Consider the following 22,861-nt stretch of genomic DNA (forward strand, 5'->3'; position numbering starts at 1 on the left):
TGGATTCCCAAGACCACTCAAAAATCATTGAGATTTGTGATGATATCAGCTAGATCTTTGAGGATTCTGGGATGAATCTCATCAGGCCCCATAGATTTTTATAAGGATCCAGCTGGAGCAGCAGATACCTCACAATTTCAGGATTAACTGGAAGTTGATCATTCTCACAGTCATGGTCATGCAGCTCAGGGCACTGAGGCCCCCTTAGTCTGTCATCCATGTGGAAGACAGAGGCAAAGAAAGTGTCAAACACCTCTGTCTTGTCTCTGTCCCCATTTGTGAGGTGACCAGGCTGGTGTATTACGAGCCTCAGTCTGCCCTATAGTCCACCTCCCAAAGAGAGAGCTGGGTAAAGAGTAAGGGACAACTCAAGACTTGCAGTGGGAGTGCAATTTGCCTGATTTTACAAAGATTATCAAAATGACGTAGCAAAAGAATTCGTAGCGAACCGAGACATTCTTTTAATATTTTTATTATTAAAGAATGCTGAAGTGTTCTTGTCACATTTATTCTTGTAAAGCCAATTCTGTGTAATGAAATAGGAGTCTGAACAAGGTGCTGAAAATATTACCCCTGATTGAGTTGTACTCTTTAATCTTCTGCCTAAGGAGCAATCCCTTCTTTTGCAGCATAAGAAAACTTGCAGTAGCTCTAAATATTGAAGAACACTTCAACACTTCAATCCAGATACCACCTGTTTCAAAGAGTGCCAGAATAGGTGGTGTTTGGTCATGCTGATCTAGGTATGTCCCCCCATTTTGGCTGAACTGTCTCAGGCTGGCTGCAGTGCAGGTTCTTTGCCTCTCTGATGTGTATCTCAGCAGAGAGATGTGTATCTCTCCAGCTCTGCCTGGTTCAGGTATATCTTGAGTAAAGGGATATCTTGGTAGTCAACCCTCTTCACGTCTTTTGCTTTCATGTATTTATCCATTTCTCTTGAATGTCTGCCATCCACAATGTCCTGTAGCAAGGAGGTTACAGTGTTGAACTACGTGCTGTGTGAAGACTGGACTCCTCCTTCTTTGCAAATCTTCTCACCCAGATCTTGTCTTACTACCCTGGTTATCACACATATTTGTCACCTTGCTCCTCACCCCCCTTCCAGATCACCTATAACTATTGTATCCAGGCCCCATGCTGGTCTCTGTGGGATGCCATTTATGACCTTCCTTCAATGAGATGGCTGTTAACATCTAATTCTTCCAGTGAGGTTTTCATGGAATTATAGAATCATTAAAGTTGGAAAAGACTTCCAAGATCACTGAGTTCAAACATTAATCTAGTACCACTGTGTTCACCACTAAATCATATCTCCAAGTGCCACATCCACATGCCTTTTTTTTATCCAATTTAATGCAAGGAGATGCCTATCACAGTCATTTAGAGCTGATGACATAGTCATCATTCAAGGAAGATGGTGGAAGTGTGTGTAGGAAGGTAGCAGAAGCCTAGGTTTTATTCACTGTGGTTAGGTGTTGCAGAGAATATATTTTCACAGGCATAACTGCTAAACTTTTTCTTAGAATTCTTCCATAATCTGCAGCTGTGCCATGGTCAGGTCAATTTTCTCCCATTTCTATTTCACTCTTCTGTCGCCCTTTTTAAGAGGACTGTGTATGTTTATTAAGTGCTACATAGAGGGTTCATGTTTGAGAAGCACTGTGAAGGTGGAAGCACGAAGCACATCTTTATTCTGAACATAAGGTAGTATTTCAGTTGCCAATGGGTCAAGCTGGCCTCTTTCCGAAACAATAATACTCACTTTCAAATGCAGTAAAGATCCATGCTTGACACCATTGCAAGCTTTGCCCTGTGTGTTACTGAGAAGAGACCCATTAGTCTTAAAAGACATAAAGTACAGTTAGTATTTTTAAGGATACTGGTACACTCACTACCATGTTATATTTAGTCAGGAACATCATTTTATTATGTGAAAATAAATTCATGGCTAGTGGAAGGTAGATGGATAAATTCAGTAGTTGCAGTGGCAAAGGAATTCTTGCTGAAATAAAAGGAAAACATAATTATTTATTTATTTTTGCACAAGGAGAAGTAATGAGAATTCCTTGCTTTTTCATTCCCTATCAAATTGGTGATATCTGTGGGGGAGAGATCTCAATAATAGAGAAAAACTGCGAGAGAGAAGAGATGCTCTCAGGAGAGAGCAGGATGAAATTGAAAGAGTCCAGGCACCTGCAATTGATATCCCTGTGATTGTTTCCCTCAGCAATCTCTAATAGATGAGCTGAGAAAAGCTCTTGGTATGGAAACTCTGACTAGGAAGAGGACCAGTGATGTAGGAATGTGTGGTGAGCAGTGGCAATAAGCAGAAACATTTACAGGACTTGAATAAAACATGTGAAGTGCACTACAGTGCAAGGACTATAATCTCTTTTACATATATGCATATAAGCTCTTTTACAGGTACCTGTTTCTCACAATAATCTCATGGGTACTTTCATTCTCAATGTGCTTTGTGGTTCATCCTCTTGCACAGCCAGCAGCAGTTCCAGAAGCCAGCTTCCATCCGCCTGAAAGAGTCAGAAGAAACATTCATATTAGAGGAAGACGTGACCAGAGGGAGTTCCCTTTTTCACATGGTGAAAACTAAAGTTGTGGGGTTTTAACTTTTGTCACTTTTAGTGTTGTTTCAAAACCTAAGTATTTAAAATTTAAATGTGGGCTTCAGTACGTAAAAAGAAGTAAACGCTCCACTCACCACTGTTGGGGAGAAGTGGGAATGTATGGCATAGGCCCAGCTCATTTCTGTATTTCGGGTTAGTTATGTTAGCACAAGTCTAGCTGGTGCCCTGAGCACAGCAGAGTACATGCTGATTGCATCTGGGACCCCTCCTTCGGGAGATGCTGTTTTCCCGAGTCTGCCAGCTGAGTTAGCTGTGTTTGGCACTCACACTGCTTTTGGAAAATACAGCACGTATTAGATAGCAGAGAGAATATTTACTTTTACAAAGCTCATATTCAGATACAGAGGAAAAAAGAGTGCAATCAAATCTCCAAGTGCTGTTTCTTAAGCAGTTTCTGACTGCTCTGGGATCAGGAGTATCTGATATCTCATTACAACTTCAAACAAGCCTTTGGATGTATCCAAATTAATCCAAATATTTGGTGGGGACCTGTTACTTATTAGGCTGCGTGTGCTAATTAGGGAATGTAACAGTGAGTGTCTTTCTTTTCATTTTATTAATATTCTGATATATTTCAGCTGTTTCCTGTTAAGCAGCATAGGTATAGTGCCTGTGAAGACATGGATGAGAAAGAAGATAAAAAGAACACTAGCTGTTTCTAGTGAATTTACCAAGCAAGATAAAGTGAGAGAAGTAATTTGGTGTTTTGCTGTACAGCAATGGTTCAGCAAAAAGTTTTGCAGAAAAGCTTTCTTTTTCTCTTTTACCTTTACTAAGGTGTCCAACCCAGAACTTAACAGATTTTGTCCCTGGAGAATTTGTCTCACTCAATAAAAATAGCATCATGTATGGTGGGCCTGCCAACATAGAAAGTCCCCAGGTCTTAGAGGTAGAATCATACAAAGAACACTTGTCCCCTTTCTGCTACGACCTCAGACAATGAACTGTTCTTTCCCTGCTGTGAAATAAGCTCTTTTTTGACACATTCTTGAGACAGGAAAAGAGTCTAAATGACTGGCTGTGTGTGAGCAGGATGGCTATTCTTGCACTGAATCAAAAGAGAGGAAGAAAGTTCTGAAGACAATATCTAAAAAGCCTCCCATGTGGTTGGACTGTGGACATTTTCTAGAACCTTGTTTGCCTTGACAAGTTGCTCATGGGAAAGAACACAAAGTAAAACTCTTTGCAAGAAGGAAATACCCAGTACTTGTACAATGCTCCTTTTGTTAGGAAAATATGCAGAGATATTAATATAAATAGATGCAAGACCATGATTGTGCTCGGAGTGAATGAAACTTTAATGTCTCCTTACCATAAAGATGGTTGCATATGTCAAGGTCAGATTTTAAGGAAGTTGCACGTTTATCGCATGGTGTACATACATTTCTCAAAGGCCCGCCTGAGTAAGCTGTGAGGAACAAGGATGTGCTCTTCGAAAAGTAGTGTAGTGTCTTACAAGATAATCAATACTAATAAAAGTATAGCTATTTGTAAAAATAAAGTAATCACTATTTCCTGGCTCTCTGTAACCAAGATGGGATAACTTCATTCACTTGTGTTATTTATCTTACACAGAACACTTTTCACAGCATGCCTTTGACATTAATAGAAGCAATTTTAACTGTGCTTTCAAGCTTACTGCTGGCCTTTTTTGTGGGTAACTCATTCCAAGCAGTTAAACTCTTACCGAATGAGAACATGATAACTGTGATTCTGCTCATAGGCCTAAAGAAGACTTGTTTGTTGCAATTTGTGCTCGGCAGCAAACCCTTTTTCTCCATGTGTACTTAATATAGAGGAATCCAGAGCTCAAGCTTTGCTCCAGCTCTGGGTAAGCTTAAAGGGGGATGATGCCTCCTGCCAAGACAGCATTGCTTTACCTGCTGCAAGAGTGCAGGATGCACATTTTGACCTTTGACTTGCAGCCACCTGGATCTACTGAAGTGACCAAGGTTCTTGTATGAGAGGGTGCTCTGCCCAGGGCAGGTGTCATTTGTGTTTGTGGCATATCTTGTGCGTGGCTGCTACTTGCACCTAAATCTTCAACAAAATTGTTTCTCAGAGACTTTCTGAGTTAACATACACAGACAGCTCATCTGAATAATCACAACTCTGTTCCTCTCCAGCTTCACCTTAATGTAAAGCAACCCAACCTAAATTCACTGAAATGACTACACTAAGTGTAGAGCATTAAATATCTCAGAATGACTAAAAGTCCTAGTGTTGCATTTCTTTCTCTGACTGGGAATTTTGCCGTCTTCTCTTTTTCCCTTGTCCTCCATCTTGTTTTGTTCTTTTTTTTTTTTTTTGATGCCCCATCTCTAGATTCATCCCACCTTATCCAAGCAGAGCTATTTAAAAGCATCTTGGAGATTTATTTTTAACTGCCTGCACGTGTGACCTCAGAAAGAAACTATCTGCAGCATCGCGGGGGGATATAGCAGTGTTACTGAGGACAGCCCATGCTTTGTCCAGAAATGAGAAGGGTATCAGTGCTGAGACTAAACATGCCATGGTTTTGGAAAACTAAGGAAGGGAGGAGGGAGAGTAAGCTTTACAAGCACATTGCTTGACCTATTTTACAGTCTTTCAGATGCTTGCTTTTTTTTTTCCTCACAACAATTTTCTGTCCTTCCTTATCTCTCCTTATCAGCTGTTAGCTGCTGAGGGGCACTGTGTGCAACTTATTAGCTGACCTAAGCAAGGTCCTCTGAGAAAAACAAATCCCACAGCTAATTTGCTGTGTGCCTATGTGAGCACCATCACAGCTCTGACTGGGAAACGGGAATTTTGTTATCCATATTATGATATTGTGGGAACTCTGCAAGTGAAATGCCAACAGGACATTGGGTGGTGTTGAAATGCTTCCCTTCAGCTTTTTGTGGCTGGGAGGTATAATTACGCTGGGCAAGTGTTCGCTAAATTTAGAATACAAATGCCATCAGTAGTATTCATTATCCTTTTGATCTAATTCAAAAAGAAAAGGAAATTGATTTCTAAGGGAAACCACTGGTAAAGATTAAGGGGCGACCCTTCATGAGCTGCTGCACATATTGCCTTTTAGATTCAAACCTGTAAAGCAGATGAGCATCTTTATAAACACGTTTCTAATTGTATTTACTTTGTCTGTACATTACTTTGTTTAATAGCTCAGAAACCAAAATATTTTCTTTCTCATAGATGCTCTTTAAATCACTCCCAGACCTGAAGGGATTCCCAGGTAGCATACCTGAAAGGAGGACATGTGCCCTCCCAGATTAATCCTACATTTTTCAGCCATATAGAAGAATGGTTTCCCCTTGTGTTGCTGAGCATGATGGTATATGGTGTGGCATGATGTTATATGGTATGGAATATCTCCCTGCTTAGTTTGGGTCACATGCCAGATGTGTCCCCCAGCCTTTAGCCTACTCCCCAAAGTCTTCATTGCAGGGGCAAAGTGGGAAACAAAGGCAGACTCAGTGCTGTGCACAGTTCAGCAAAAGCTGGAAGATTAGTGTGCTATCAGTACAGTTTTGGTTAAAGGTCTAAACCACAGCACTCTGTAAGCTGCTGTGAAGGAAATTCACTCTTTCCTAGTCACTCCCAGCACAACCTGAAAGACAGAAGGGCATTTCTGTCTTCTCCATAAAATGTATATTGTCTATATTTTCCTTGGAATACTCACCTTTACCAGCTTTTATCATCCCACGAAAGGGAGAAACCAGCTGCACAGTCAAGATAACTTGTCCTTTTGCAAGCACTTGAAAGAGATGAGCAGCTGACTTAAGCACATTAGGTGGCTGCAGTGATCATATGCTTCAATCCAGATTGTGCATGTTAGCACGGGATTATGGTCTTTCTCTCATAAATCCATTTACATCTGTGTGACGTAAGGCCTCTAAGACTGGATCGTATCTCAGTTGAACAAATGAATTGCAAAGCTCTTCCTCCATTATTGAAGTGTGCCTCTGCTATCAGAGTACAATTTTTGAAATGAATCTATACTTACATGGATAGTCATTATTAAAAAAATATTCTGCTTGGTTTTGGTTTTATCTTAAGATAATGCCATTGCTCTCTGGAAAGACAAGCCAGCAGGATGGTGGGAGACATTTTTGTCACTGCCGGTGCCAGTCCTCATGATCCCGTCAGCCTTACAAAGTCCCTACTTTGGCATCTCATGGAATTGAGGTGACTAATATAAATCTTTCTCTGTTCTTAAATTAAAGCCTCGTGAGTGTTGGAAATAGCTTTGCAGCGTGATATGAATGCACTCTAAAGACTTTAAAGCCAAAAAGCAAATTAAACCAAGCTTTTCGAATTTAGCTCGATGGTTTTTGAAGCCTTATGTTTTAGTATCCAATTTACAACTTTTGTACTCCTCTCTTCCTGCTGTTAGGAAAGGGAAAACATAGCTATGATTGAAAGTAACTACAAGCTACTTAATAGATTACAGAGATTTTCCACCTAGGCAACTGATTAGGAAAAATACTTTCATGTTTGTGTATATCTACATATGCCCCTTCCCTTCTGGTTTGCTAGAACCAGACCCTAGTCATAGTGAAGTCATATGGCAATGTGAACCCATTCCAGTCAGCTGCAGGCTTACAAATGTTCTTCATAAATTTAAATTAAATCGTATTTAGCTCAAAGGAATCTCATGATTCATTCCAATGAGAATTAGGACAAAAGTTTAGGGCCAAGGTGACACAGCTCAATTGATTTATGCCATCTAGGATGTGGTCTGCAGTATCTATTTGTCTCCTATTACGGCATGAAAAGCAAAACAGTCCTTCACTGTTGCATTAACTAATCAAACAAAAACTGAAAAAAAAACCCCAGGGTGCAGGTTTGTGTTGATTTGTGCATTTAATCAAGAGCACATTAAATAGGTCATAGCATCATTTTGTCTTTTTCTGATGTAAAGCAAAGACTCATCTGTTGCTTGTGCTATAACCTCCAGCCCATTTCCAAAGCAAGAAGCAAAAACAAAGAAACAACCAAAAAGAATTACAGATAGTAAGATAAATGTAATTGTTAATCTTTTTGTGACAAAATGCACATTGCTGCAGAGGATTAGAAGGTGATAGCATCAGTGTATTAGCTCAGAGATTAAAGTAAAATGTTCTTCAAAATCCTATCACATTTATTTCTTTGGAACCAAATTTGGTGATTTAGTATTATGGCCACTGAATCTTTTTATTTTATTTTCCTTTGGTCCTTAAGTTATAAAGTTTATAGTATCTGCTTGATATAGTTCATTTTAACATCATGAATTTGTAATTTACATGAGCCAGGGAAGATAATTCTACAATGCACACACTTTTCTGATTAACTGTGTGTGACTTAAGTAGATCTGAGAAATGAGTTTTAAAGAGTGTTTTGAAAGACCTAAATTCAGCCAGGCTTTATGAAGCAGAAATTATTTTATTTTTTTTAAGCAGCCTAATTTCTGATAATCAGTGCATTCCTTTGTTGTGCCAGATTATTGCCGGTGGTGGTGGGGAGGCATCTGGCAAGGAAGGGGGCTGGGAGGAGGCAACACTAAAGCAGAGCAGGAGAAAGCTCTGATGGAAAATTTCTACCAAAAAGCATCTTAATAATTGTTCAAGAAAAACTTGTGGAACCAGGGTCTGAAAATTCATTTGCTGAATATGTAAAATACATAATTTTTCACGTAAATAGCTAACCTCACAAATGTGCCTTTACATTGATTTGCTTAATGTGCACACTTCACAGGTTTCCTATGCACTTTTTTTCAGAGACATTTAGCAGAAACCTATATGGGCCCACTTTTTTAACTTCTAATTTACCAAATCTTTTTCATCACCCATACCTTGGGCACCAGATACTTGAATAACGACATCCAGTCCTCCATCCTTTTATGATGAGGTCAATCTCTTTTCTGTCACTGGATTCATGTGGGGCTGGAGAGGAGAACATTAATTTTTCTGGAGGGTTTTTTTTTCCTTCATGTCTTATATTCTGCCTGTCTCAACTACTTCAGCTGAAGAAGACTATTTTAGGAAAAGATCAATAAATCTTTTCATAACTGGAAATGTTAGAGGGTTATTCAGGAACATTTTAGCAGTACCTGCTAATTTCTGTTCTTTGCATCCTGTCCCCTATAGGCTTTGAGATTAACTGGCACTATGATATTTCTCTTATACTAGACATAACCATACAGAAACAAGATTATTTGTGTTGTTTGTTCTTCATAGTGATATAAAGTGTACGTTATCTGTGTTACTGGCTTCATATTAACTGAGACCCCACTGCTCTAAGTAACCAGGTTTATGTGTCTCTGTATAAATAAACAAATCAGTAGGAGATAGTTCTGCCCTAGTCCTGGCAGGTCTAGCTTTAAGTAGCAACATTTTTTTAGTAGCTTCATAATAGAAGAATTTACTCACATGCATTCATGAGACAAATAAAAATTATATAATAAACAGGCATAAAAACCACTTAAAAATTAAAAGTAGAAAAAGCTGTGGGAAATTTGCATGTTCAATCCAGAGGAATATATAAAGTATAAGTGTGATTGTACAACTAGAGCAGACAGTATCTATCAACAAACTGTCTAAGAATCACTTTCAACAGATATATTTAAGTCAGGATTTAGAGACCTCTCCTGGATATCAGGGCATGTATAGGAGCAAGGGGCCACATTTACATCTATATTATAATTCTGTACATAGCGAATAACATTAGTTAATATTGTCATTCTTCTATTTCCAGCTATGTATATTGCCTTCACACAATGTAGGATAACCATCTGATCTGTGACCAACTGGGGCTTGTTTCCTTTCCTCTGATTTCTGCTCTCGCGTTTGTTAAGTTTTTGGTGGCTCCTACACTGGAGTCCTTTCTAGGACTTCTGGGACCTACTGTAGCCCAAATAAGATTAGCATCACTAAACTCTGGACTTAAAAAGTGTAATTATCAATTTTATAATTTGTCTGAGGGAAACCAGCTCTAATTGTAAGGCCTCTAGAGAGGGTGGTAAGTTCCCCCTTGTCTTCTTTAGTGGCAGAAGAAGTCTAGCCCTGGCTGCATGATGCTTGAGTCTGGACAGGGAGAGGAGAGGTCCCTTGGCCACTGAGCATCCTCCTGAGGCATGAAATTCAGAGGGCTGTAGCACTCAGTGTAAGGGAAGACTTGAAGAGAGGACTCCCATTCCATGTCTCTGCTTTGGCTGCCAGGGCTGCGTTGAGGGACAGCAACGCTTCCCTCATGGCAAAGCCTGATGCGAGTGGGTGTCCTTGTGTGTGATGAGGCTGGTGCTGAAAGCCCTGGGAGATGAGATTTGATGTTTCCTGAAAGCTAACTTTGCATATGGATTTTTGGGTCACCCAACCTTCAGTCTAACCTTTCTAATGCCTTATGTTGGGCACCTGGCTCTGGGTTTTTAATTCCACGCCGTTCACTGAAGAGAGCTTTTCACTGAGAGCTTTTCAGTGCTCTCCTTACTGGTGTCTAAGTGCTAACATAAATTTTTAGGACCAAATACTGCTTATCTCTCTTACATGTATGTTTTTTAAAGGAAACTTTTTTTAACTGTTGTGACATGAAACATGCTTGAAAAAGGTGGGCTGTATTTATTTCTTTAACCCTAAAATAGTGCCAGCAACAAAACCAAGGAAAGGCTTTTCAATTATTTTCTCCATGTACTCCAGAAAGAATTGCTACTGAACAGTCAGTATCTCAAGTTAAGTACAGATTGATTCTTGGAGACTAATTGGTGAGATTTATTGACAATACAGCATTTGGCTAGTTATAATAGACTCCTATTCATTATATAGTTGATAATTCAACAGGTAGCTGCTTCTAATTTACAATGTTCGTTATAACAATAATGCTGACTTTATTAGCCTACTCAGAGATGTTTAAAAACAATTAACCTTAATTTTTTAAGTGAAATGTGAGATTTCAGCTATTAAATTTCAATTCTACTTTAACTGCCTCAAGGCATTAGACACGTGGCTCCTGAATTCTGGTGCCTTATTAATGCAGGATATCAGGGTCTTCAACAAAGAAACTCAAGGTCTGATTTTTAATTCTATGCAGATGTGGCTTTTCTCATATAAGTAACCCCATCTATGAATGAGGTTCCCTTCCTTCCATTAGTTTCTGTATCAGAATGTAATTTCTTGTTGTGGTGAAGGATGGCATAGGCCAGTATTTAATTAAAAAATTGCAAATGTTCTGATGACCTAAGCATGCAGAGAGAGGATTCATTTTAGCACAGTGCCATAAAAAAATGATAGGTGGCTTTTCAGACAAAGCCTGCTTTCTAGGGCTCAGAAATTAGGCGTGCATTTCTACAAAGCAGAGTTTGAGAAAGATTTCAAAGCAGATCAAAGTTAAAGAGCTTCCTGATGGTTCAGCTTTGTAGCACTAAGCCTGCTGGGTGTTCTGCAAGGATCCATTGTGTCTAACTGCTCCGAAAGCACAGCCGTAGCTTTGCATGCATTACACCAGCCCTGTTTTCTGTAGGGTTTTACAAATTGCCTAATCCAGGATAGGCCTTTTCTGGGAAGCTCTTTTATCCTTCTAACATTTGCATAATGATCTCAATACTGTAATTCTTGTGTGACAGTATGTTGAAGCTCTTTCTGATTTACATTAATGATAGTACAAGAATAATGAAATACCAAATTGACTTCATCGTCTTTCAGGACTGAGAATACCATAAATTTCAATGTTTAAAAAAAGTGTGGGGCCAAGTTCACTCCTGGTATAATCACAGTGACATCTCTAGAGCTAGGTGAGCTGTGCATTGACTTTGTCCTGCTTAAGTAAATGCTAACTCATGAGGGGGTAGATTCTACTAAAGACCTACAATTAAAAAATGGGAACCTTTCACATTGGTACTCTGTCAGAGTAATACTTTTTCCCCTAGAACTTTGATTAAAACTTGATAATCTCCCATGAAAATTCTAAGCTAATCATTTGAAATAAAACATAGATGAGGACTGCATGAATACTTTATGTGAACAGTAAGAAAGTCTCTTGTTTTGAGCATTGTGTTAAAATTTGCAGGACTGCACAGCAGGCTGTACCAGGCTGAGTTCCCCTTTCTGTCCTCCTGCAGACCTTACAATGAGGCAGCACAGACAGGAGATGACAGGCAATCTCAAACAGCCATGCAAAAACAGTTCTGAGACATTAACAATTTGGAGTGATCTGGAAGATATGCTCACTGAAAAAAAGACTTCCGTAGTAATTCAGAAAAAAATAATTTCCATTTCTGTGGGAAAATAGACTAAGAAGGTGAATCACAGAGTGCAATGTGTGTATGTATGTATGTATGTATGTAACGTGTTCATGTATGTAACAAAGGTGGGTTCGTTGGGTTTTTTTAAGAAAAAAACATTTTTTAACAACTGTCAGTCAATGCAACCAGTGTTATATGATGTCTTGCAATGAGCAGGTCATGTTAATATATACAATTGTTTGTTCTCACTACCTATGAATGATTAAATGTGTGAAAGAAGACAATTACCCACATAACACCTTATTTCTTCGTAGAGTAGTAGAAACCCTACCTTTCATTTGTTAAGTGCCATCAGAAGTTTTCTAGTCCTCTTTGTTTACTGTCATTAAAGGAGATAACTCCAATTTAACAAAAAGGTTTATATGATATTTTAAATGATTTTTCTTCATCAAGCATGTTATGTGACCTTTAAAAATGATAAAAATGTAGTCCTGGAGCATTTATGATCGAGTTGTGTACTCCAAAGTCCCAATTTTGGTGCACATTATCAACTAATTAGAAGAGAGACTGTGAGAAGCAATAAAGTTAATAAAGTTGCACTGATGGGAGATAGTAGCTGACTTCTTAAATTATCTGTGCAGCAGGTTAAGGTTCATCCTGCATGAGCGTGGATGTACCACCTTATAGTCTTGTAGGCAACTCACCTCCATCTGGGTCCACAGGGAGCCTTCATCCTATGCTTGAGCATCACTCAAAAGAGCACTTGAGATGAGAAAGGCACTGTTCACTCCCAGCACACAGAGGAGCTGCAGGTCTGGATTTCTCACTGAAACAAACAGGGAAGTGACAACTACTGATGGATGCTTTTTCCCCTGAGGAGCCCCAGTGGTCATCCAATGCAATGCTGTAATTTTGGTCAGGGCAGCTGGAGTCCCACAAATGCTTTGAATGTTACAGCTGTATTTAGATGCCAAAGCTTTCAGCCCAGAGACTATCCTTGTACCAGTGATAAAGGCCTCTCCTGTGCTACCAAGGCTACTGTGCAGTCCTGTGCTGTGAATAGAGAATAATCACCCCATTTTCTCTATTTTCAGGAGATTTGTCCTCACCAAGATGAGAGTCATTCCAAAAGGAGCTTTTGCAGGACTTCTTGACCTAGAGAAAATGTACGTATTATGTCAACAACTATTTTACTCCAAGCAGCAGTTTCTGGTTGCAGCTCCCTACCTCTGAGCTTCATATATTTCATCTTTGGGTTTAAAAAAAAAAAAGAAACTTTTTCTATTAACACCACATGTTTCAGAACAATGTTGTCATAAATACATTTTCATATCAGCAAATGGGCAGTCTTCAGTCAAAGGACTGGCTGAACACGGAGTATCATTGCAGTTAATAAATACAGTGCCATAACAGAAGTTCACAGGAAACTGATTATTTTGAGAGTTTTGGAATGAAATAGTGGAAAGATTAGGGAGGAAAGCACTCCTGTTAAGAACAGGTCAGCCAATTCCTTTTTCACTAATGAATAAATAAGATTGTTTTGTGCATGTTCAGAGTCAGCTGGCAAGATGTGTGAGAGAAATTTCTTATGGGTGATAGATCCAAAAATTTTAGCACACAAAGGGTGTAAGCACCTAATTTCTGTGAATTTTAGTGATAATCTTGGAGATACAATTATGAGCACCTCTGATGAGCCAGATGTATCGTACATTCATTAGTACGCTACTGTGGATGTGTTGCAGCTCTACCACTAGAAGGATTATTACCTTATTTTTTATTATTTTTACCCTTATTAATATGTTTTTCCAGCTGTTCTTTAACAACAGAAAATCTATGTGTTATGTAGTGCTAGCACCAGAAATTATAACCATCACTGTCCAACCTGAACTATTCTTGGGCATATATGATTTTTCCGAATTATTTCATATATGGGCAAATAACATTTTGCTTAGAAACAGAGCCAGTACTTGCACTGTGAGAGGAGACGATCACAAACAGGCTGTTCACCTAAGAGGAGTCTGGGTGGGAGTGGGGCACATAAAATTCAGTGTCCTTTTCAGTGCTGTTTGTATAATGGCAAAGGTCAAAAGGACAGTTCTCTGCACCTTTTCTACCCTTTTCCCTCGTACTCTTGTATAAGTAAGGAGTTTACCAAGAAAGTGAACACACCAGAAGGTATGGTCAAGAAAGTGAAAGGATTTTGAACTTGGAGAAGGATGGATGGATGGATGAATGGATGGAGGATGAACAAACAGTGAACATGCAAGGATTGAAGAGCTGCATGTGGTAGTAGCAAGTGGTAAAGCTCAGATGCCATCTGTCCTTTTCTGAAATAGGAGATCCATTTCAGAGTATCACTGTAGGTTCAGGAGTCTTCTCTCAGCATGTACAAACTAAAAATCTTCCCACTTATGGATCCGGCCTCTCATAAACCCAGCAAGCACCACTGTAAAAGGTAATTTTTCTTGATAAAAGTAAAGTCCTAGTTAGGGCTAAGATCACCTCTGTGTTGCTAGTTTTGTTGGCACTTGTTTCTCCCCAGTCCTGTGGAGTTCCTTTTAGCCTAGTCCTTATGGAAAATCATTGAGCTCTCTGGTGTATGAATTGAGTAGCAAAGTGCATTGTGAGCTGCTTCTGTTATCTTTAATTACTCAGAAACCATATGTCAGATAGGTATGAAAGCATTGAATAGATTGTCTCTAAGTGGTGATTTATTGTTAACCAAAAAAATTATATATGGTAATGGGCTCAATTTGAAAATACATCCACCTACTAGTAGTACATGGAGGAGAAATGGGGACAGACAGTTTATAGCAAAACATCCTTGAAAATAAAATTGTGATAAATATGTAAATGAGACCAATCAACATCAACAAAGATACAGTATTTGCAGACGATATGGCAAACAGATAAATTTGAAATAGCTCGCAAATCCTAAACCTAACCCATAAAACATTCATCAGAAATATTCATGATAATGTAGGGACAAAAAAGTGGGTAATCAAATAATAGATTTGCATATAAAAACGCAGCCTTTGTATGAAAGCCTTTTTACTCTTGCAAGATCATGCACAGAAAGAAAGATTAAGCAAACTGTAGCCTATTTAAGGAAAACAGATATTAATATTGTGGTACCTCCATATGGTAAAATGTAGATAGCCTGATGTACACAAATTAGATACTTCAACATAGTATATGTATGTGCTCACCTAGAACTAAATAGAATAAAAATGAAGTGATAATATTTCATGAATGCACTACTGAAGAAACATTAATGAAGAAAAACCAGTATCTTGTGCAGTCCAACATATCTCTACACACAATTTTTTTTGCTAATAAATCATTCCTAAGTGTGTTTCTGAGAACAGGGTAGGTTTTAAAGCCCAGAATTTGGAGGGAAATGGTGGTCTTTGAAATCATTTTTTGGGGATGAGCTGGTTGATTACAAGTTAGGACGTGGTAGTCAGAGGCTGTCCTGGGCATAGTGACCATGAAATTATAGAGTTTTCAATTTTCGGTGAAGCATGGAAGGAGGTGAACAAAGCCACTGCCTTGGACTTTGGGAGGGCAGAATTTGACCTGTTTAGGACACTGGTTCAGAAAGTCCCTCAGGAAGCAGTCCTTAATAGCAAAGGGGTCCTGGAAGGCTGGACATACTTTAAGAAGGAAATCTTAAAGGCACAGGAGCAGACCACCCCTGTGGGCCAAAAGACAAGCTGTCAGGGAAGAAGACCTGCCTGGCTAAATAGGGAGCTTTCACAGGAACCCAGGGAAAAAACAGAGTTTGTGACCTCTGAAAGAAGGGGCAGGCAACTCAGGAAGAATACAAAGATGTTGTTAGGGCATGTAGAAAGAAAATTAGAAAGGTGAAAGCTCAGGTAGAACTCAATCTGGCTACTGCTGTGAAAGACAATAAAAAGTATTTTTATAAATACATTAACAACAAAAGTAGGGCCAAAGAAAATCTCCATCCTTTATTGGATGCAGGATGGGAACATTGTCACCAAGGATGAGGAAAACACTGACATACTTAATGCCTTCTTTGCCTCAGTCTTTAACTGAAAGACAGATTATGCTCAGGGTAACCAGCCCTGAGGTGGTAGAAAGGGATGGGGAGCAGAATAAACTCCCTGAAATCCAGGAAGGAGTCATTAGTGACCTGCTGAGCCACTCACAAGTCAATGGGGACAGATGGTATTCACCTGAGGGTGCTGAGGGAGCTGGTGGAAGAGCGTGAAAAGCCATTCTCCATCATTTATCATCAGCCCTGGTTAACCAGGGAAGTCCCAGGTGACTGAAAGTTGACCAGTGCGAGACCCATAAACAAGAAGAGTCAGAAGGAGGATCCAAGGAACTACAGACCTGTCAGTCTGACCTTGGAGCCCAGGAAGGTTATGGAACAGATTATCTTAAGTGCAATCACACAGCACATACAGGACAACCAGAGCATCAGACCCACTCAGGATGGGTTTAGGAAAGGCAGGTACTACTTGACCAACCTAATCTTTTTTTTATGACCAAGTGACCAGCCTAGTAGGAAAGGCTGTGGATATAGTTTTCCTAGACTTCAGCAAAATCTTTAATACTGTCTCCCACAGCATTCTCCTGGAAAACTGGCATCCCATGGCTTGGAGAGCTGCACTCTGCTGGGTTAAGGACTGGCTGATGACTGGGCCCAGAGAGTAGAGGTGAATGGTACCAGAGGGTGGCTGGTCACTAGGGGTGTCCCCCAGGGATCAGCACTGGGGTCAGTCCTGTTCAACATCTTTATTGATGAAGGGATCGAGTGTACCCTCATTAAATTTGCGGACAGAACCAACTTGGGTGGGTGTGTTGATCTGCTGGAGGGTAGAAAGGCTCTGCAGAAGGATCTGGGCAGGCTGGATAGATGGGCCGAGACCAGCAGTATGAGATTCCATACTTGGTGAAGTGCCAAGTCCTGCACTTGGGTCACAACAACCCCATGGAATGTGATAGGCTGGGGGACAGAGTGGCTGGAAAGCTGCCCGACAGAAAAAGGACCTGGGGGTGCTGGTTTATAGCTGGCTGAACGTGAGCCAGCAGTGTGGTCCAGAAGGCCAATCTCATCCTGGCTTGTATAAGCAATAGTGTGGCCAGCAGGACTAGGGAAGTGATTGTCCCCTTGTACTCAGCACTGGTGAGGCCACACCTCCAGTGCTGTGTCCAGTTCTGGGCCCCTCACTACAGGAAAGATATTGAGGTGCTGGAGCGAGTCCAGAGATGGCCAACAGAGCTGGGTGAGGGTCTAGAGAGTAGGTCTTATGAGGAGGGACTGAGGGAGTCAGGGTTGTTTAGCCTGGAGAAGAGGAGGCTCAAGGGAAACCTTATCATTCTCTGTAACTTCCTGAAAGAAGGCCCTAGTAAGGTGGGGTTCAATCTCTTCTCCCAGGCAACTGGTGACAGGATGAGAGAAAATGGCTTCAAGCTGCATGAGTGGAGGTTCAGGTTGGACATCATGAGGAATTTCTTCACAGAAAGGATGATTAAACATTGGAATGGACTGCCCAGAGAGGTGGCACTTAGTGCTTTGGGCATGGCTTTTAGTGCTTTGGTTTAGTTGACACTATGGTGTTTGGTCAAAGGTTGGACTCGATAGTCTTGGAGGGTCCCTTCCAACTCAGAATACTCTGTGAAACATCTGTGAAATATCTGTCTTCTCCAACCTAAATGATTCCATGATTCTATTCTATGATTCCAAGTTAAATTAGAGATGAGTTCTTCATAGGAATCCTAACTCTGTTGTATTTACCTTCAAAGTGAATGAAGGCTTTTGAACACATGCACCAAAAATTTCTGGTTTTCAATTAAAAATAATTCAATAATATTTTCCTGCTTTCTCTATGCATTTTAGTATCTTCTCAAACACCCAAACTGCTGAGAGCTTTGAATAGATGTATTTTGCCAGAAAATATCAAATACTTTCAGTTAGGCTTCAGTCAGAGTACTCAGGCAAGATCTCCCTTGTTTACCATTTGGACTCTCCAAGGACTTTCCAGAATGGACACTAGGGAGTATGACTCATCACGGAAAAAATAGTGTGACTGGGAAATGATGGCATGGAGCACTTGATCTGCTCTCCCTTGTGCAGCTCTAATTTTAGTTACCAAGACAAAATCTTTTGTGTTTCATCTGATTTTTAATTATTTTTTTTTTTATTTTGGCAATATTGTCATTGGAATACTTTTGTCATTTTTTAATTTTTTTAAAAAATGAGAGTCCTTTTGAACTCCCTCTGGCTTGCCATTATCTCCTCACCCATCTAAATTACTTCAGTTACTGAAAAAAACAGGAAATGTCCATTCTGTAGACTGTCATATGGTGCAACAACTTTCCCCAGGTATGTTCTAGGAGAAAGATCTTTTTGTCTTCTTAGGTAAAATGTTTAAATTTATGAAATAAACTGTCAGGCTCTAATTATCAGAGATTTCTCTTACTAAACATGCAACTTGAATTTTCATATAGAAAACTATTTCAGGGACGCACAAGTCTGTGGAGCAGTGTTGCCATCTTGTTGCTAGCAGCTCTCTGACTTCAGCACAACACTGGCTTCATGTTAATTTAGCAAATAGGTGTTCAGGAAAGCAGATTAGTTATTCTTGGTACATGTTTAGTCTACTCCTAAGTCTTAGACAACTGGCGTGTGGCAGTTTGTCTGGACTCCTGCTTAACCAACCTGTTTACACTCCCAGAACTAATTAACATTCCAGTTACTAAATTAAAAAGCAGTGCCATGCAGGCACATACCTGGCAAAATCAATCTGACATGCTCTGCAGCAGCTATGTCATCTTCAACCTGCACTGAAAGTGCTTAATTTGGAGACTGTCTGAAGCAATACTAAGTCTCACTTTTTCTTGTGCTGTTTCCTCCTGTTGCTACAAGGTAGCAAAGTTGACTTGTGAATGTTGATCTAACAAGGCCTGATTCGGGCATCATATTTATAGGAAATTTGGTCTGATTGCATTACCCTGTGCAAGCCAAAGAGGCCTCATGTCTGCACCCTGAGGCACAATCCACTTGAAAATTCATCATCAGTTATTTGTTCTTTTTGAAGGGTTTTAGATAAAACATAATGCTTTGGTTCATCATTTGCTTTCAAATCCAACCAGTGTGCAGCCTAAGGAAATTCAGCTATGAGGATGAAATCCTTCTTGAACTAGAAAATATCACAGAGAAAAAAACACCATCGTTGGCCCTGAGAAGGACATTTCTTTAACGGATTTTGGCAAAGGCACAGTTTAAGAACACAAACCGTGCTATGGATAACAGAGCTTGATGAGCTAAATCCTTAATGAGCTCTGGAAATCCTAAAAGCTAAAATTTTCAGGGTTGAGGGAATCTACAAAAGTTGATAGTCCTGGAACCTGAACTTTTCTGTCTGTGGAAGACAGCAAGAATATATACACCAGCTATCTTCTGCTTCCCTATGAATTTGTAGAAAAAAGCAGCTCTTAATCATGTATTTACTTCATCACTTAGTGCATTCAGGCTTTTCTGTTTTATTTTGTTTTGTTTTGTTTTTCTGCTGAGACTGTTGATCCAGTGATCGTTCATAAGAACAAATGCTGCTGGTCTGTGACCTAGATACATAAGCACCAGCTTATTTCATCTACAACAACCAACACAATGTATGATGCTAAAATCTCTCCTGTTTACCCCATAGGAAAAAAGGCAAGTCACACTTTCCTTTGACTTAATTAGATCATACTGTGTTATCTTTTATGTTTCAGCCAAACTCAGGTGAGGTACTTGAGGACAGCAGAGAACAGAAGAGAGTATTTTGAATCAAGGGGTATCTCTTTTCCTGCAACTGATGAAGGAGCAGAGTTCTTGGCTTGACTATGAAAGTCTCATCTGGAGAATTTGCCATACTGGAAGTCTTCACCTTATTTAGCAAGTTTTAAAAACCTGGTGGATTGATGGATTCACTATCCAGACCTACTTCAGCGGTAGCCACTAAAGCTTCCTGGGCCAGCAAATGGCTAACCCATCCCACGTGCTCCTGAAAAGAGCTTCAATAAGCTCCAGCATGTGATTCTGTAACACTTGTCAGCCCAAGTGAGGGGAGGGAAGGGGGGGAGGCAGGAATCACATGATCACCTAAGGACGAGCAGTCTGTGTCTTCTGCTCCCAAGAAAGCTGTTCAGCATTTTGCAGCTTCTCCAGTTTTTCTTGCACAGTATATTGTGTGCTGCCTCATTTGGTATGCAAAGGCTGTGTTTAAATAAGATCATTAAAGCTATTTTGAGAAAATTGTGAGGATTCAGCGTAACCAAGACATTTGGAAATTGGTTCTAGGCAGGAGTTTCTTTCTATCTTTTGTTGTATCATTTGGATAAATCTGCTATTTATTATTTTACAAGCAGCAATATATGGATTTTCAGGATCTGCTGTGATACAGAAGTTAAGTAGTGCATACTTACAAAAATATTTATTTACATCCCTAAGGTGAAAGGGGGACACAGTGCATTCTGTGTACCAGAGTACATACTGAATAAAGTAACAATCATACTTCAGTAATAAATAGTGCAGGGTATATTCCCAAGGTGCAACCCTATGGATATTAAATTCCAATTTACATTTGAGGAAGTTATGTGAAACATTCTGCACCTTAAGGACAGGTCATGAAAATGAGTATGCCAGTTAATGCATTTAAATTAGTCTAAATATGCATTTTCTCTCAGGGAACAGAGGACTACTGTTCAAAAATGTTAAGATGAGTAACCAACATAGGCAAAGAAATTCAAAATTCAGACTGTCATCCCAAAGAATAAATGTTTTAATGGGGCCACTGTTATATGTGGGGCTTTCCCAGCTGTATGCCTAGTCTAGTCCTGTACAAGTCAGCAGGCAGGCTGCTGGTGAGGCAGGGAGCAATCACAGAAGGCTTCCTGACTCCTGCAGGTGGACTTGCAAGTCCCAGGTGCCCCCATCCCAGCTGCTTAATGGTGATCAGTGGTTTTGAAGCAGGGCTTTTCTATAGTGGAGGGACTACTTGCGCTTCAGGCCTCTGATTCAGCAGCGAAGTGTAAGAAAGCTTATCCTCTGCTGGATGTGCCATACACGTTTCATAGCCCAGCAGCATCCAGGGTGTCAATCTTCATTTGCCCATCGCAACGCTCTGCCCTTTGAAACGGGTTCCCTCAAATGGGATTTGAAAGGTGAACAGCTGTGCAAGCTTCTTCCAAGGGTCCTGTAACACACCATTGATGGAAGAGCTGGGCAGAGCTGTGCCTTGTGCCACTGTCTGTCTGTGTGGCTGTGAGTGGCTGCAGTACCTTTTCTTCTCCAGGGAGTGCCATTGCTTCAGATGACCCTCCTGCAGCCTTTGCAAATATCATCCCATGGATAGCAAATTTTTGTGTTTGGTATGAACACATAGGAAGCCTGGTGCTCTCAATTCAAATTATTTCATGGAAGTAGAAGCTATGCCTTGGGTTCTAAACATAATAAACAATTAATGAAGACCAGGTGTTTTTATTATAATCTATAAACATTTTGCTGCATCATCACCTGGCATTCCACTTTTCCCTGTCAAAGCTTATCTGTGGAAGAGGCCTTGCACTTGCAGTTATTGTTGTCATCCCTTGCACAATTACAAAAAAGTGAAGTAGGAATTTATTATCCATGTCAGCAGCTCACTGCTGATGTCAAAGAGCTTTGCTATATTTCGGGGAAAGCATGATCTAATCTCAATCTTTTGCTAATACTTGGTGGAACAAAATTACAAATAAAGTAAAAACCCTTAGAAGAAGAAGATAGGGAATGTAAAATCAATTAATAGTGTCCATATCAACATTTTCTAAATTTTCTATTCAAAAAGTCCCAGAAAATCATGCTAATATTTGCATATTTTAATTGAAACACATTAGAGTACAAGAAAGGAAGTATTCCATAATTCTTTCTGTGTGGTTTAGTATCTTGACGCTTGCTGTCTTTGATATAATAAATTTAGAACAGAAAAAAAATAAATACATTTTGTTATTACTTCCTTTTTTTGAACAAGAATGAACTCTGTGGTAATGAGCAGTTAGCAGAATCTTTATTTGTAAACTGCATTGATGTGAAGCCGGTGTTAAAGACTGAAGTATTTAATGGGAGAATCATCTTGCACCTCATTTCTAGTCCCTGTTTTACAGATGTCTAGACAGAGAGAGAGAGAAAAAAGAGGAATCCACTTGTCTGAATGTATACTAAATGCTTTAATGCCTCTCCCCAGCAACACACTGTTCAGATTACCTGAATTCATAAAAGATGAAATATGGGCAAATGCTTGTGTGAGTTCCCACTCTTGTTTAGGGAGAAACTTTGATCCGATGTTCTTCCGCCTTCCTCCATGCAAACAAAACAGATAAAACTAAGTGCATGCTAAATTAAGATTTGCATATCTAAATGTAGGCTCTGCAGTAGACACATTTGTTCAAAATGAGATTTGAGGGTGAAATGCACAGTTCTTAAGAAAAAGTCTCAGTCCAGTGTCAAAGAAAAAAAAAAAAAAAAAAACAAAAAAAAAACTCTGCAAATGAAAATGCTGTGAATTATTAAGATTTTTCCCTCAGTTAGTAAGATTATTTCTCAGTAGGCTTGCCCTGCATTTACACTGTGTTCTGAGCGTCCTTTGCTGCTTCTAGAGCAAGATGCTGGGCCAGATGGGCTGCAGGTTTGGCATCACAGGGAGAAATTTGCTTCCTCTGAATCACTAACTTTTGCAAGGCAGCCTCAGTCTAGGTCCTTGCATTAGAGGCATGAAGCTGATTACTGCGACTGGCAAACCTACCAAGGAGCCTCAGAATTGATGGTCATCCCGTGGTGCAGAATTAATACTATAATCTTTCTTCTTTTCTCCCATGGAAATGCTTGATGCATACTGACGAGGCTGGTATGTCTGCTCACTGGCCAGCTTTTTGAGATTCATCTCAGGTGCTTTTGAGTGGTTTTTTTGTTTCAAGAGGGAAAGATGGATGATGGTAGAGTCAAAAATTTTCCTCCAAAATGTAT

The 22,861-nt window shown here is 39.8% G+C and overlaps 1 protein-coding gene across 2 annotated transcripts in view; it reads left to right on the top strand.

Moving 5' to 3' along the window:
• FSHR (follicle stimulating hormone receptor) overlaps positions 1–22,861 on the top strand; it is an 85,355-nt gene that overhangs the window by 20,013 nt on the left and 42,481 nt on the right. For both annotated transcript variants that reach the window (XM_064647967.1, XM_064647966.1), the window contains exon 2: positions 12,939–13,010. In XM_064647967.1, coding sequence (XP_064504037.1) covers positions 12,939–13,010 — 72 coding nt within the window. The remainder of the gene's footprint in view (positions 1–12,938; positions 13,011–22,861) is intronic.

The sequence above is a fragment of the Pseudopipra pipra genome, chromosome 3 (genome assembly GCF_036250125.1).
Source record: "Pseudopipra pipra isolate bDixPip1 chromosome 3, bDixPip1.hap1, whole genome shotgun sequence".
Lineage (NCBI taxonomy): Eukaryota > Metazoa > Chordata > Aves > Passeriformes > Pipridae > Pseudopipra > Pseudopipra pipra.